The sequence below is a fragment of the Panicum virgatum genome, chromosome 2K, assembly GCF_016808335.1.
Source record: "Panicum virgatum strain AP13 chromosome 2K, P.virgatum_v5, whole genome shotgun sequence".
NCBI lineage: Eukaryota > Viridiplantae > Streptophyta > Magnoliopsida > Poales > Poaceae > Panicum > Panicum virgatum.
In genome coordinates, this window is record NC_053137.1 from 22843149 (window position 1) to 22854391 (window position 11243).

Below are 11243 nucleotides of genomic sequence, written 5' to 3' on the forward strand. Positions count from 1 at the left end.
TCTAAGGTTGAGATCTGACTGGATGAAAATGTACTTCAGGCTCTTATGATCCGTGTAGATTTCACACTTGTTCCCGATTAGATAATGTCTCTAAATATTGAGGGAATGCACCACTGCGGCTAACTCCAAGTCATGGGTGGGGTAGTTCTGCTCATGTGTTCTCAACTGTCTTGAGGCGTAAGCTACAACTCTTACTTCTTGCATAAGCACACAACCCAATCCTTGTCGGGATGCGTCGCAATAAACGACAAAGTTCTTCTGATTATCTAGCAAGACTAGCACCGGGGCAGAAGTTAGTCGCCTCTTCAACTCTTGAAAACTTCTCTCGCAAGCTTCAGACCAGACAAACTTCGTGTCCTTCTGGAGCAACTCGGTCATAGGCCGGGCTATCTTAGAGAAACCTTCTATGAATCTCCGGTAATAGCCGGCAAATCCCAAGAAACTCCTAATCTCCGAGGCTGAGGTTGGTTGCTTCCATTCTGATACTGCCTTGACCTTTTTTGGGTCTACTTCAACACCTTCAGCTGTTAAGACATGACCCTGAAAACTGACTCTCTGCAACCAGAATTCACACTTACTAAACTTGGCATACAACTGGTGTTTTCTGAGCTTTCCCAGCACAACTCTGAGATGTTGTCCATGCTCCTCAGCACTCTTAGAGTAGACCAGTATGTCGTCTATGAATACCACGACAAACCGATCTAACTCCTCCATAAACACCTTATTCATTAGGGTCATGAAAAAGACAGGGGCATTAGTTAGACCAAAAGGCATCACTGTGAACTCATACTGGCCATAACGGGTCCTGAAGGCTGTCTTAGAGATGTCCTCTTGTCGCACTCTGAGCTGATGATAACCTAACCTCAGATCTATCTTGGAGAAGAACTTAGCTCCCTTCAGCTGATCAAACAGGCCATCAATCCGAGGCAGAGGGTACTTGTTCTTGATGGTGACTGCATTCAGGTCACGGTAGTCCACACAAAGTCTCATGCTTCCATCTTTCTTCTTCACAAAGAGCACTGGGGCTCCCCACAGAGAAGCAGCAGGTCTAATAAATCCCTTTTGTTGAAGCTCCTCAAGCTGCTTCTTCAACTCGGCAAGCTCTGGGACTGCTAACCAATAGGCATTCTTTGCTATAGGCTTGGTTCCAGGGACTAAGTCAATAGTGAACTCTACATCTCTCTCTGGAGGCATACCGGGTAATTCATCTAGAAACACATCTGCAAATTCCTAAACTACTGGCACATCTTCTGGGGATTCTGCTTGAATGTGGTTCACCATGGAATCTGATAGTCTAGACTGGATTAGGCATGTGACTGTTAACCCTTGGTGGTTGGTGACTGTCACTGCTCTCTCAACACAGGTTATGTTTCCTCGGTGCTTGGTGAGCCAGTCCATACCGAGTATGACATCTATCCCTTTGGAAGCAAGGACTACTAGGTTGGTAAGGAATACTACCCCACTTAGGTTTATAGGGATATCTAAGACACCTAAGTGGCAAGGTATATGACCTCCAGGCGAACGTGTCATTAGCGGCCTCTTAAGGGCTATAGTAGGTATATCATGCTTTTCCACAAAGTGGGAGGATATAAAGGAATGCGATGCTCTAGAATCAAAGAGCACTGAGGCTAGAGCTGATTGGACCAGAAACTCACCGAAAATCACTCCTGGTGCATCCTCTGCTTCTTCAGCATACACATGGTTCACCTTTGCCTTGCCGAAGGACTGCTGCTGGCTCCTAGCTGGTGCTGTACAGTTGGCTCCCATCAGCTGTTTTGGTCCTTGAACAGAGTTAGAGAAAATAGAAGGGGCGGGCTGATTGAGATACGGACAGTTGGCCTTGTAGTGTCCGGCTTCGCGGCAGTGGAAACAGGTCTTCACATTGGTCACTTGACTTCCACCAGTCGGTTGGGTGCGGAAGATATTCTGTGTCTTCATAATAGGAGCTGACTGGGCTGGCTTCTGGAAAGAACCGGGGTGCGTTTTGAATGAGAAGGCACCCTGGCTCCTCTGGCCTAAGTGAGCCGGATACTGAGTCCTCTGAAACTTCTCCATCTGGTGGGGCTTCTTGCTTTCAAACCGTCGTTTGCGCTCACTGAGTTCTGACTTCCTATTTCTCTCAGTGGTGATAGCCCTGTTGATCATGGCATTAAAGTCACCGTGGGTGGTGACTTCAACCAAGGTCCTAATTTCAGGGTTAAGCCCACCAAGAAAAGCTTCTTGCTTCTTTTCGTCATCATTGATATCCACTGGTGCATAACGAGACAACTCCATGAACTTATGAAGATACTCCGTCACATTCATACCACCTTGACGAAGCTTTCTGAACTCATCCCTCTTGAGCTTCATAACACTGCTAGGAATATGATGTTCTCTGAAGATCTTGACAAAGTCAGCCCATACCATCTCGTTAGTGTTTTCATTTATTTCCCGGTAACTCTGCCTCCAAGCAAGGGCTGGTCCCCTTAACTGCTGTACTGCGAGCAAAACCGTGTCTCTGTCTTCTGCATGGACCACTTCGAACTTCATTTCAATCTCTCGCAGCCAATCATCTGCCTCAATAGGGTTATCAGATCCTCCAAACTTAGCTGGCTGCAAGCGGTTGAAATCTGCAATTTCTGCTACCATTGCCATTATGATGCATTGCAGGTCTATTGTTGCCAAGATTGCCTTGAGCTTGAGCTGTGAGAGTGGTCACAAGAACTTGAAGGAGTTGGTTCTGCTGTTGCAGTATGGCTGCCAGATCAATGGGTGCTAGGGACGGGGAGGTGGCGGCGGTAGGTGTCCATTTCCTGGTGCTTCTGGGGCTACATTCAGAGGGGCCTGGTTTCTCGGGTTGACCTCGTCACCGTCTTCCTGAGCATGGAGTCCCTGGACTCGGCTCGAACGACGGGACATCTACGGTCAAGGAGGGATAAGGTAAGATTAGGTGGCTCTCCTAATTTATTACTGGGGTAGATTTGTATATATAATAGCACACAACACAAACGAATCATTCAAGCACCACACAAGCATTCATTCAAACAAGTAGGGATACATGACACGACGGATTACAATACCGCGGCTCGACTTTTAAGAGTCAGCCGGGACGACTCGACTACTGAACCCTACAACACGGTCTTTGGGGTCACTGTTTCCGGGATCTCGGGGAGACGCGGGAGGCGTGGGCGTCACTGATTCACAAATCCTCCTGCGTGGTTGGGACGAGGAATACAGCGGGATTCCCTCTAGGATTAGCGGCTCCGCGGCAGTCCTGGGATGGCATTCCTTGCGCTTGGCACGGTCCACTAGGTAGACACCCCTAAGGAGCTGATTGTGGCGATCTGCCTGCTCCCTAAGGTTCTCTTCGGCCACGGCAAGGCGGCTTTCAGCTTCAGCTGCTTGGGCTTCTGCCTGGGCTATGGCCAGTTTAGCCCTACGCCAACAGGACTCCGCTCCCTCAGCACGCTGGATTAAATCTCTCAAACGCTGATGCAGTTGGTCGCACAAATCGTCGAGGCTAAGCAAATAGCCAGACATAGCGACAACTGTGGGGTTCTTCTCTGTCCCTGCGGGTCATTCCAGGTTGTGGATCCTCGCCGCCCAAGCAGGACAGCTACGATCCAACGGTGGAAAGTACTTAATGGGAGTGGAACCCAAGTGCCATTCAAACATCTAGCATAGGTACCGCAGTGCCTTGCGAGCTGCAAGTTGAATGGTGTCAGGCATACGGGCTCCAGTGGCGGTGACGCTCCAGGGTTGCATCTCCAAGTACTTATCACTGGCGCCAATATGGATGGTGACCTCACAGCTTTCGGTGCCATGCTCCATGAACTCGCGACCCACGTACTCCGGTCGTTCCGGAATACCAAGTCGCACCGTGGCAGCATAAAGCACCCTGGGGAATCCATCTTCGTTGATGCAGTAGGTGGTGGTCCAGTCATCCGCCATCTGACTTACAAAGGTAGGGTTAGCATAATAAGAATAAAGTTTTAAGGAGTAATAGGGTTTCAAGGATTGACCATCCTAGGGCTCCTACGGTCATCGTTACTACCGGTGTGTGTCCTACAGCCAAGCATGGCTCTGATACCACCTGAAGCGCCCCGATCCAAAGATCAAGGCTAAACCATGTATTATTTACCGAATTAAGTCTCCGGCACAATACATGTTACATCAAGTGCAGTCCAGAGTCATACAGAGCTTTATTTAACACGTACATGAGGAGTAAAGTGACAACACAAAACTACACAGAACAACCATAGGATAACAACTAGTATAACGACATGCAGGACTAGCTCTTCATCCATCACGGCCCCACTCGAAAAGCTTGGGTGCGGACACGATCTACTCGCAGTCTTCCGGCACAAAGTCAGGATCCTCTGGAGAAAATCAACAGGGGTGAGTACAAAAGTACTCAGCAAGCTCCACCTCGCCCTACGGGAGGGGAATGACAAGCATGATACACATTAAGCACAATGCATTTGCAATGCAACTCATGGTATGTAACTCTTCCCAACACAACCCACAGTAGGTAGCTCACTAGTTGTCAGGACCACACCGTAGCCTGTCCATACCGTGGACACGGACCATTCGAATGGATTATACACTCTGCAGAGGTCGTACACTGTACCCACACGCTCGACTACCCAAACGGACAACCGACATAGCCGACACCCAGCCGTGGTCACGCCCCAGCCGGCCGCACAAACCCTCGGGCCCTGACCCCAATGGTCTATACCCGTAAACCATCCCTGCGACCGTCAGGCTAACCAGTGGGATTAGGCTAAGTCCGGCCCATACCGGATCCTGTGGTCGTACTAAAGTAAGCTAGGTGAGATGTCAAAACAACTCGGTCCTTATGGTTCACCAGGGCAGCAACCATCCCTCAACATGTCAACTCGAGCCTACCACCACGGTAGCACTCACCTGCTAGTCTACCACCACGGTAGTGCCGGCTCTAGCATACCCAGCTGCCCTAGCCTCAGCCAAAACCCTTCATATCCTAGTCTCAACTCTGGATATGCATAACTACTCATATGCATGTATGAGTACACTCAATCACTCAAGTACTGGTATATGTAATCGATCCTAAACCAGGGCTACAACTAGACGTCCTCACATGGATGCAACCGCTCACGTAGAGGTCGATGAAACTTGCCTTCGCTTACGTACGCGTCGGCGGCGGCGGCTTCCTGCTCGCGGTACGGGTCTTTTGGCAACGGTTCGCGGTACTGGCCTTCGTACTCCTTGGCAGGCTCCTCCTCAGTCACTCCGTGATCTACGGGCGAAAACGGCACAACCGGAAAACAAACACAAGCAAGCTATAAAATAAGCTCAAATGGAGATGAAAATAGGAGGAATAGATAATATATGATTTGAGGAGAGTTTAGGAAAAAAAAGTTACATGAAAAAGAGTTGATATGAAGGAGATATTGAGTTTACAGTATTGGTTGGTATTCAATTCTGAAAATAGAATGATTTGGATTAAGTGCTCACGACCTGATGGGTGTTTTGGGCCTTTATTAGTATTGCGGAGTTAATGGTCGGGAAGCTGCCTGCCATCTCACTTTGATGCGGAACAGCTCGAGGAAGAGGGTCAGTTGTTGGAGCTTCGTCTCGTGAGTGAGCTGGGCTCGTGAGGAGTGGTTTAGCTAGCGGAGCGAAGCGTGTGCTTGGGCTGATGATGGGGCTCGTCACGGCCTCGCTCCTTATATAGGTGAGGAGAGCAGCAGCGGCGTCGTGCAGGGACGGGCGACGGCGTGGGCTGCGGCAACTCGTCGTCAACGCGAACAGTGGCAGCACTGAAGGCGTGAGCATCGAGGCGGCAAAGCCGGCAAGGATGCTGCAGCGGCGTGGGCGAGGTGGGGACGCGGAGGTGGGCGGCACGGCGTGGTGCCGACGGCAGTGCGCGGTCCCGTCGTGGGGCCGGCGTGTCGCGCGTGCGTGAGCGAGAGCGAGCGCGGGTGAGGACGGCAGGGAGGGGGCGTCGGCTTCTTTTATAGATGAGGTGAGGTGGTTCACGCGGCGGAGAAAAAATCTCGGCCGGCACTGTGCGCGACGACCCCGATTTATGGCGAGGTGGGTGCCGCCATATTTGCATGACGGGTTATTTAATATTGTGAGCACTCTTGCCGGCTTCCAGGAAATGGAGTGAGTGCTGCCATGACGGGTCATTTCAAAGTCAATGGTGTTGGTACTCTGAGGCTTCCTGGGGATGATGGAGTTATGACGAAGGAGGTAGGCGCTGTCATGATTGTCTGGGAATTATGGCGTGGTACGGTGACTCGAGAGTCTTCTATGGAAAGAGACGAGATGATTTTTGTCGTAGGTGCAAGCATACGTATACTGGTTACTGAAGGGAACGAATGTACTAACGCAAGGCAAGAGTATAAAATAGTTTGCCTAGTAGTTATGTAACACCTCATATAACGTTAGTATTATTTTACGTTACTAGTTTAGTTGCAACATAAGTTTTATTTTAGTGATTGTTGGAAATTGAGGTGGCCCTAATACCCACTAAGTTGAGGATCTACCCCTATGACACACCAACTCACTTCAGAGTCGGTCAACTTTTAGTTACTTAGTGTACCGGGTCCTTTTGACGGTAGAGCCGCCTTTTGCTTCCGGGAGGCAGAGCCTACCAACAGATGAAGCTGGCTTCCCGGTGACAGAGCCAACCTTCGATGAAGCCCATACCCTTTTTGTGATCCCGGGTGGCAGGGCCAACCTTCGATGGATCACAACATATACACTAAGTACTTAAATTTAACCGGGAGACTAACACTTATAAAGACACTTACCTTATTGGAGCAACAAAGTTACAAAGGAACACACACCTTTAAGTGGCTAGCCTAGCACTCACCCTTCTAGCCCTACCACAACTCATCTACCTTGCTCATGGATGGATGCCATGGCAAGGAGGGGGGGGGGGCTCTATTTATAGGCCAAGGGGAGCCATGGTATTAGGACAAGGGTCAGTTGGATCCATGCCACTACAACTTCTTGAAATTGGATTTCATGTTGAAATCCATGCCATTGAGTGGCATGATTTTCAACGTGAAACCCAATTTCACGGAGTTGTGGTGGCATGAATCGAATTTTCCCTTAGGACAAGTGTCCCCCTTCTAGAGAATTCCAAAATATTCTAACATTTTCAAAATTTTACTTATTATCAATTCTAGAGTACTCCATGGAAAATATCTCACTCTTGCTTAGTGGAGAATGTTCTAGAGGGTTGCCTTGCATTTCTTTCAATAGTGATGAAAACTGGGATGTTACAATTATCAAACACGTTGAACTAATCTCAGTCAAAATTGTTGAAAGCCTTGTGGCAATGATAAGTTGTGAAATTACAAATAATTTTTTGTTATCACTGCCACTGCCAATTCCTGATACTATCTGTACATAGCTGTTGTGTAATATTAAATCTAACCCAGGCATTTTATGTACTTTTCAAGAGGAGTTGACCAGAGCTGTTGCCAAGTTGGAAAAAACCAACAAGCACAAACTGGCAGCACTAAAAATACAGGGAGAAAATAAGCAAGGGACTCCAATCCTTGTTCTAACACTGAGAAACAAAAATGCAGCTGCAGAGAAGGTGAGAGATAAACAAAGATAACTGCAAGATCTTGAAGCTACCCACAAGGAGTTAGTCGTATGTTTAGAGCTCCAAACTATTTTCTAGACGTGTATATGGACTTTAAACTTAACACATGCTAATATATGCAGGAATTGAGTTCAAATCGTTTGGAGGAAATTAGGAGACTACACAAAGAGAGAATCAAAACTTTGAACAAGTTAGCTACATTTCAGGTTTACAGTATTACCCAACACATTGTGTGATTGAAGGTTAGGCCTTGTAATGTTGAATTCTACATGATGTTTTTACCCCTTTTTTTGGTTGCTTCCAGAATATACTGACAGATTTCAAAAGCATCTGTTCTTCCAAAGCTTTTCAGCTTGTTAATGACCAACTTCAGAAGTCTCAAGCAGAGTTGGATGATCACAAATCATTGTTAGAAAAATTACAGGTGGTTATTGGTCAGTGAATATCTCTACTCCTATAATGCAGCAGTAGTTCGTGCGTCGCCTCCTCCCCGCACCCCGCCACGTGGGCCGAACGCAGCCCACTCTCGGCCCACACAGCCGGTCGCTCGCCTCCTCGGCTGTCGCCCCCCGCTTCTCGCTCTCCCTCGCGCCGACGCCTCGCCCGGTCGCCCCTCGCCCACCACGTCGCCCCTCGCCGTCCCTCGCTGTGCCGCGCCGCCGCCTCGCCCCTCGCCGCGCCGCGCCGCCCCTCGCCGTCCCTCGCCTCGGATCTGAACCGCTCCTCGCGCTCGCCGATGCCTTACCACTCCCGCGCCCCACCGTACCTCGCCCACCGCGCAGCGGCTCGCCGTCCCTCGCCGGCCGGGATTCGACCACCATGGCACGGATCCGGCACGAGGAGGCTGCCAGCGCCAGCTCCCGCGCCAGCTCCCGCTCCCGCGCCAGTTACAGCTCCCCCACCACACGTCGCCCCCCACGTTGTTGGCAACCGCCTTGACCGTGAGCCACGACCGAGCGCACCCGCGAGCCGCGACAAGCCGCAGCTCTACTCAGTGTTGCCATGCTCCTCCGTCGCACACATGAAAGGTGCAGTTCCTCTCTTGCTTCTGTTCTCGTTCCCCCTCCCATGGTGGCGGCAGCTAATGCTTTGTTCCTGTTTATTCTTGATAGTCGTTCATCAGTGTGTCGCCTGCCCTCTTGGGATTGCCTGCTGCGTTGAGAAGGTTACATCCAGGTGCCCAGTTTCCCTGTCGCTTCTGTTCTGGTTCCCTCTCCCATGGTGGCGGCAGCTAATGCTTTGTTCTCTGTTGATTCTTGATAGTGTGGTGCTTCGTTCATCGGTGTGTCCTCTTGTGATTGCCTGCTGCGTTGAGAAGCTAACATCCAGGTGCCCAGTTTCTCTGCTTCCTTGCTTAATTGATCCTGTGTGCATGCTATGATGTATACAAAAGCTCAGTTTCTCTGCTTGCTTGCTTAATTGATCCTGGTGTTAATTGGGTAGTCAGTAATACGTGACTGCAATAAGCTCAGTTTCTCTTCTTGCATTTTGCCTGAATGCTTTGTCCAATATTAACTGTGTGAAATGCATGATTCTTGATGTTAAATGCCAGCATTAGTTCTGTTTTTCGACCTGCAATGAACTAGCTGCATGTAGTGTATGTTTAAGGTTCGGTGAAACACCTGCTTCACCCCATTTTATATTTAGTTTAATGGCACCACTTCGCCTTGGTGGAAGTAAGAGGACATATGCGGAGTATGCAGAGCCAAATCCAGCAACGGATTGGTGAGTTTAGTTATACTAATCAGAACACCTAAGATACACACACACACACACACACACACACACACACACACACACACACACACACACACACACACACACACACACACATATATATATATATATATATATATATATATATATATATATATAGCAACCTAAAACGTGTGTCGCTTACAGCTTAAAGTTGTTCGATGATGTTGACGATTCTCGAGGTCTACCTCAGACTTGGACTATAATTGTAAGGATAGATGTTAAATTCCCTATGGAGCCTAGGTATCATGATAAGCAACACTTCATCCTTGTCGACACCACTGTAAGTCACTACAAAGGCTAAAAATAAATTGTATCATTAAGTCGTTTTAGGCATAGTTATCTCGCTCACTTCTCCTGTACTGGGTAACTCTATAGGGTTCCAAAATTGAAGCAATTTCATATGGCAATAAAGTCCATCGATTTGACACACTACTTCAGCAAGGATGCAAGTACATTTTGAAAGATGTAGTTTTTGGGCCAAACTGGGGGGACCTTGAATTCAGAAATATTGGGCATCGGTTTGAGGTGACATTGACCAGAAAAACTCGTGTTGAGCCATACACCTTCCGACTTCAGTTCCCTCCCTGCCCAAAGCATCTTATGCCATTTCATGAAGTGATCCGACAACCCAACAAGACATTTGTAGGTACTGCTCCTAACCTACTTTGTTGTAATGGTTCTACAAATATCTTAATATCCATAGTCTTTAAGTTGATAAATTACTAAATGTTTCAGATGTTATGGGAATAGTTGTCCATATGGAGCCATTGGAGCATGTGGGCAATAGGCTATATAGAGAGGTTGTGTTAATGGATGCAAGGTATGCATTCAAATCGGTACTACAACAATATGTTATATATTCACACCTCACCACTAAAGGGTTTTAATTAATATGCTAAATTTCTAGGTGGCACCTTATTATTGTTGGGATTTGTAGTGACCTCTTCTGCCGGAATTTTCAACGATGGTACAAAGCTAGAGATGAAAAGGAAATTATAATTGCCACTATGCTGCGACAAAACTCTACACACAGTAATTCCTGATCAAATATACCTCTACCTGATCAAATATACCTCAGTCATATCTTCAATTTAACTAACCCTACCCTAACCCTACCCTATTTAACCAACAGGATGCTTGGAGAGCTCAGACCACACATCACTGGACTTCAACCCAAGACATCACACATGGCATCAACTAGCAAGTGAGAAACTGCTACATCCTAAGCTAAATAACAGTTTCATCTGTTAATGCACACATATAGACTAAAACAATATATCTTGTAAATTGCAGCTGTTCGGCGAATAATGATGGAAAGGCAGAATCTTCGCTTCGTTAACAGATATCTTGAAGCAAGATGGGCATACTTGGCGACCGTGTTACCACACTGATCGATCTGGGAATCAAGGAAAATTAGATGTAGGGTCATTAGGAAGTGTTTCTAGATTGTTTGTCACTAGACTATTTATCACTGCTATGTTTTCGAAATTTGTATTAATGTTACCAGAAGCAGACTGCATTTCCAATACATTCATGGTTGTGCTATTCAAAAGTGTTTAGTTGAGTGGACAATATACTATGATAGTATATTTTGGTTATCATGTGTTGAATACAAGAAGAGCGAGGCAGGCATCACTGGGTCGTATGGATTGCCAGAAGTTGCTTAAACATGGTTGATAGTTCCAGACTCCTGTATTTTAACCTGTTGGCACCCAGGCATGATCGATAGATCAATGTGTCTGTTTTCTTGTTGCACGTCCTGACCTTTCAGGATTATTTGGTTCCATATGTGAACTGTATGATACCCTTTCAAAAAAACAAAAAAAACTATATGATTTATGTGGTTAGTAAAATACAACAAAACGATGGACATTGTTCTTTATGACTGGAAGTGTGTTAT

The 11243-nt window shown here is 47.4% G+C and overlaps 1 protein-coding gene across 1 annotated transcript; it reads left to right on the forward strand.

Moving 5' to 3' along the window:
• Positions 1 to 8360: 8360 nt before the first annotated feature.
• LOC120671928 lies at positions 8361 to 10917 on the forward strand. Its single transcript, XM_039952193.1, has 9 exons — positions 8361 to 8761; positions 8849 to 8914; positions 9233 to 9310; positions 9488 to 9623; positions 9719 to 9989; positions 10079 to 10163; positions 10251 to 10375; positions 10476 to 10547; positions 10637 to 10917. The coding sequence occupies exons 1-9, from the start codon at positions 8607 to 8609 to the stop codon at positions 10732 to 10734; spliced, it is 1086 nt and encodes a 361-aa protein (XP_039808127.1). The 5' UTR covers positions 8361 to 8606; the 3' UTR covers positions 10735 to 10917.
• Positions 10918 to 11243: the final 326 nt, after the last annotated feature.

Coding starts and splice junctions, on each gene's coding strand:
- LOC120671928 (XM_039952193.1), top strand. CDS start 8,607: ATGAAAGGTGCAGTTCCTCTCTTGCTTCTGTTCTCGTTCCCCCTCCCA. Junction 9,990..10,078: donor ACCCAACAAGACATTTGTAG/GTACTGCTCCTA, acceptor TAAATGTTTCAG/ATGTTATGGGAATAGTTGTC. Junction 10,164..10,250: donor GTTGTGTTAATGGATGCAAG/GTATGCATTCAA, acceptor CTAAATTTCTAG/GTGGCACCTTATTATTGTTG.